Genomic DNA, 5,083 nt, shown 5'->3' with positions numbered 1-5,083 from the left:
AAGTAATAACACATTCAATATTTTACATTTCCAGATTAAAGCTACTGTATTACATTGGTAAGTTAAATGATAGAAATGTAAAAAATAAGAACCACGTTTCAATAACCAAAATGGTCCTTTAAAACCCTCCTGTTGTCTTCGGGTCAAATCTGACCGATTTACTACTTTCATCAAATCATAACTTTTTTGTTTTACATTCGATTGCATTAAGGCTTTATGATATCCTTCACAGTAGACATTTGAACATATACAATTGCTGATCACTACTGTGATTGCATTTTGGATGATTTAGTCAACTTTGTAACACGCATGGTGTGACCGCCATAAAGAAAAGGAATTAGTAACCATCCGGATCAGATAAAACACACACACACACACACACACACACACACACACACACACACACACACACACACACACACACACACACACACACACACACACACACACACACACACACACACATTTCCCGCTCTTATGTGCCCATCCCCCCACATGGATCACACCTGGCACACGCAATACATGTTCAGTGTCTATCTTTGTATATTTGATGATTAATGGTTTTTGTGTTAATGTAATAGCAGTTAAAACAGGAACGGTCAAATTTGACCGCAAACACCAAAGTAAGGGGGGAAACGAAGATAATACAGTATATGCAACAATGTTTAGCGAATTATCAGAAAACTCTAATTATAAATAATAATAATAATAATAATAATAATAATAGTAATAGTAATAATGATAATCAAGCATAGGCTCTAACACACATTTTTATAAAAATACAAAATTAATACCTACAATAAATATAAGCAATAATAAGTACGTACCTATGATTTAGTTACGAAAAGTGTATTTTCCTTTAATGATTGTCCACATTACAGAGTATGTTTCAGTACAGCATTAGAGAGTGCATGCCTCTGCCAGGTGTGTCTGGGGCAGAGCTGTTTTACTGCCGCCCTGAAGCTGCCTGAAAAAACATTTAATCCCACAAGAATTTATTGTGATAAAAATGTATTGAATTACCGCAAACCAAGAGAGGTCATTGAGCATAAAGCCATACATGAGCATACTAAATAAATAGCAGATTAGAGCAGGAGTATGCATGGATATCTGTAGAGATGCTCACACACTCAATCACACACAACAATGGATCCTTGGCTGGGAAAAATTGACTCAGCTATGCAGTACGTTCACTGCAAAATGGAAGAGATGTATTTTTACACACCTTCTAACCTTTATGGCAATGTCCCACAACAACCTCTTCAAGATGGTTTTGGTCACTGTCTCACTGGTGATCAATATGTTTCCTTCTCTATCCTTCTGAGGTCAGCAGCCCAAGTTTAGACCCTCAGCTCATCACGGGTTCTTCTTTCCTACATTATGTTATGTTGTATCAAGCCTTCTCCTCATCCCTCTTCTTCTATACCCAAAACGTGCCTATAATGACATACTTGACATACTTGACATATGTTGATGTACCGGTACAAACTGTGGCCACAAAATTGAAACCATTTCCTTTCCCTTTCCTTCGCAGAATGATGTCTTCCATGCGAGCAACGCCTCCCTTCCACCCAGCATCTGAGGAAGAGGAAGCGATGGGTCAGGACAACCCGGCCTGGACGAGCGAGGAGAGAGAGGGCCCGATGGAGCCGCCGACCCCCCCCTCACACGACAGACCCCACCCGGACGAGCTGCAGCCAATCAGGGAGAAGCTGACGGATGCTGAGTGGGAGAACGTGGTGCCCGCTGCGATGGTGAGACGTGAATTACGCGCGGCGCTGAGAAATTGACCATATCTTATCTTGAGACGTGTTGCTATAACTCAAATCTATAAAACAAATGTGGTTAGTGTGTGTACACACTACAGTGTACACAGTGTACACACTCCGGGCACATGACTCATAAAACACTCATGAAATACATGCAGGGGTACACAGGCTGCGCAGATTCTCATACATAATGATGATTGTGCACAATTGAATACACGCACACACACACACACACACACACACACACACACACACACACACACACACACACACACACACACACACACACACACACACACACACACACACACCAGTGGTCCTCCCTGGTGTGTGTGTCTGCAGGCAGTGCTGTAGGCAGCCCAGTGAGGCTTCTCCTCCAGAGAGTTATAGCCCTCGGTTCTAATATATCTCTACTGCCTGTTTTTGTGTGTGTGTGTGTGTGTGTGTGTGTGTGTGTGTGTGTGTGTGTGTGTGTGTGTGTGTGTGTGTGTGTGTGTGTGTGTGTGTGTGTGTTGAGGTGTTAGTTACTTGGCTTCAGGTTCTGTTGGTCCCTAATGGAGGAGGTGTGTTTGACTTCAGCCTCTGAGGGAAGGGGAACGTTCTGAGAGTAAAGTTTCCTTAGGTTTCAAAGTTGTGGCAGAACACACTTCCCAAACAAAAGCCCTATTCATGTTTTAAAAAAAATACAGATTCGTTTTTTTATTCTTCACTGATTCAGATTTGCCTTTGTAGTTGTCTGATATTAACAGTATTTCATTGTAATCATGTCACTTATTGCGTTTGTGAAGGGTCTTTTCTACCTTTTATTACACACATATGCTTATATGAGCATGAATGCTTTAAACATAATGTATCTAAGATAAAAGTCCATTTGTCTGTCCTGTAACACAAGAAGTGGTACACACGTTTGAAATACAGTATATGCAACACTTTGTAGCGTATTATCAGAACATGTTCATTAATTATAATAATGATTCGAAATAAATAATAATTATAACAACAATTAAACACTAAGAACTTTAAACACAATTTTTGGTGTGGCCTTGATGCAAAATGTTGCTTTTAGAAGTTGTCACATACAGCTCTGAATGTGACTATTCTCCACATGGCTGACAGCAGGAGTCTGATAGGAACCATTTAAACTAAAAAAAACTTTCCAAAAAGTTAGCAATAGGGTGACGAGGTAACACGACACACACAAAAGCAAGTAATAAAACAGTTATTTGGAAGGTATTGGAGTTTAGGACTGACAACTAAATATTTTCCTTTTCCACCATCGCCAAACAGTTAAGGACAAATAACTTTTGGAACATTTGCTGATATTTGAAGGCCAGTTTTTAAAAAAGTATATTTGAAAAAGTTCACATAAATGTATCACAAAAGTCCTGAAATTGAATGCGTCATTTGAATTCACTTTTAAAAACAGATTTGGGAACAGAGTCATGAATTGTGCAAAGCCTACAAAGCTTTCCTCAAATATTTTATTCTAACTTTTAATAATAATAATAATAATAATGCATCACAGCGGGGGTTCATGGTTGTTTATTGTGTGCTGCAGCGACTGAATGTGTGACCTTTGGGTTTTAAATATGATCTGCCTCCCCCACTCTGTCTGTAACAGTCCTTGGCAGCGTTGTGCACGAGCAGAAAAGAATACACCTGAACTTCCCACAAGTGACACACGATCTCCTAATCCTTATTACAGAGGCATCTTCCGCTTAAAGACAAAGTGCACAACAGGGCCTCCAGGAGCCATTTCAAGGGCGTCTTAAGATCCTGCTGTTAGTTAAAGCCCCTTGTCTTTGAAACCTAAGCCTCCTAAAGTTCTTGGAGATCCCCCCACTCTGTAAGAGGAGGAGAAAGCGTCCAGAAATAGACCCCGGTGTTAGAACACCTGTGCTGGAGTGTCTGTTGTGTGGGACAATGTGGTCGTCTTGCAGGGCTTATCTTCTCGGTAAATATAGACTCCTTGTGCCTCTCACTTAACTCAAAACACAGCAGAGTAAACAACCGTGGGCGAGACACTCTGTTCCTGAAGATATAAGGGTCCGTCAATGGAGTTACTCGTACTTGTACATTGGCACTACCTTATAGAACAGGCTATAGAGCAGAAGCCAAAGAAACGGTGCCAACATGTCGTTTGTTGATTTGTGGGACTTAAACTTTGGAAAACCTTAGGTTCATAACTCTCCCAGGATTATTACTCAACTGAAAGAGACTTCAGAGACAGCAGACCACCGGCAAGGCCGTTTCAGTGAAAAATAATGAATGCATCTGCACTGTGATGAGGGTTTGCTCCTAAATGTGTTGTTCTTTGGCCAAATACTGAGTTTAATGAAAATCGTGCCTGTATTTTTTTCCCGTAAACCTTCCAAAAAACAAATCGAACCGAAAGCAAAATCTCATTGGCGGAGCTGATGTTTTTATTGAGAAGCATAATCAGAATAAGAAACGTTTTATTCTTCTGACATCGATGAAGTTCACAGCGTTGCAACAGCAAAGCTTCAGTGCAGATAAGACTAAAGCAATGTACTAAACTAACATACTAAATAAAATGCTAACAAACTTTAGTGAAATAAAATGAAAATTAAAAACACTGCCATGGTAAAAAAAGCAGCTCAGGCTTTCAGGAATAAAGAAAAAAAATTCTTTCAGTTCATTTAAGTTAATCTAAAAATAAGTTATTTCATTTTGCACTGATCCAAAATTGCCTATGTGGTTAGCTGAGCTTTACAGTATTCCTGTGTTGTATTCATGTTCTTTTCTCCTTTATAATGGTCTTTTGAATACCCTATTAGTTGAAATAAAGTGGGCTCTATTCTGTAATAGACCTAGTACTCTGACACCAATGTTAAACAAATCAATTGTGTGATAGTCCCAACATAACACCGTTAGCATGAAGTATATATAAGCGATGCATTGGTCTGGTGTAAACTGAATTCAGTGAGGTTAGAATCAGCGTTGACCTGACCTTGAGTCTCTTTCTCCGTCTCTTTCCAGGACATTGAGAGCAGTAAAGGCTGCTCAGTGTACTCATACCGGACTAACTCTACCTCTCCACCGAAGCCAGAGGATCCGATGATCTGCCTCGCCTTCGGGACGCCGGAGCGCCGCAAGGGAAGCCTGGCCGACGTGGTGGACACTCTGAAGCAGAAGAAACTGGTGGAGCTGACCAAGACCGAGCAAGACGGTAGGCCAACGTCTTCAGCTCAGTGTGTGTGTGTGTGTGTGTGTGTGTGTGTGTGTGTGTGTGTGTGTGTGTGTGTGTGTGTGTGTGTGTGTGTGTGTGTGTGTGTGTGTGTGTGTGTGTGTGT

At 40.6% G+C, this 5,083-nt stretch overlaps 1 protein-coding gene across 1 annotated transcript; it reads left to right on the top strand.

Annotated features, from left to right (window-relative positions):
• Window positions 1-1,499: 1,499 nt before the first annotated feature.
• LOC104944548 (transcription factor SOX-6-like) lies at window positions 1,500-4,981 on the top strand (the record flags this gene model as incomplete). Its single annotated transcript, XM_010770097.1, has 2 exons — window positions 1,500-1,754; window positions 4,770-4,981. Coding segments are annotated over exons 1-2 (431 nt in total), but the record flags the coding sequence as incomplete, so codon positions are not given.
• Window positions 4,982-5,083: the final 102 nt, after the last annotated feature.

Source organism: Notothenia coriiceps, unplaced genomic scaffold (genome assembly GCF_000735185.1).
Source record: "Notothenia coriiceps isolate Sejong01 unplaced genomic scaffold, NC01 NC01_scaffold00008342, whole genome shotgun sequence".
Lineage (NCBI taxonomy): Eukaryota > Metazoa > Chordata > Actinopteri > Perciformes > Nototheniidae > Notothenia > Notothenia coriiceps.
This window is presented reverse-complemented; position numbering and strand designations above follow the sequence as displayed.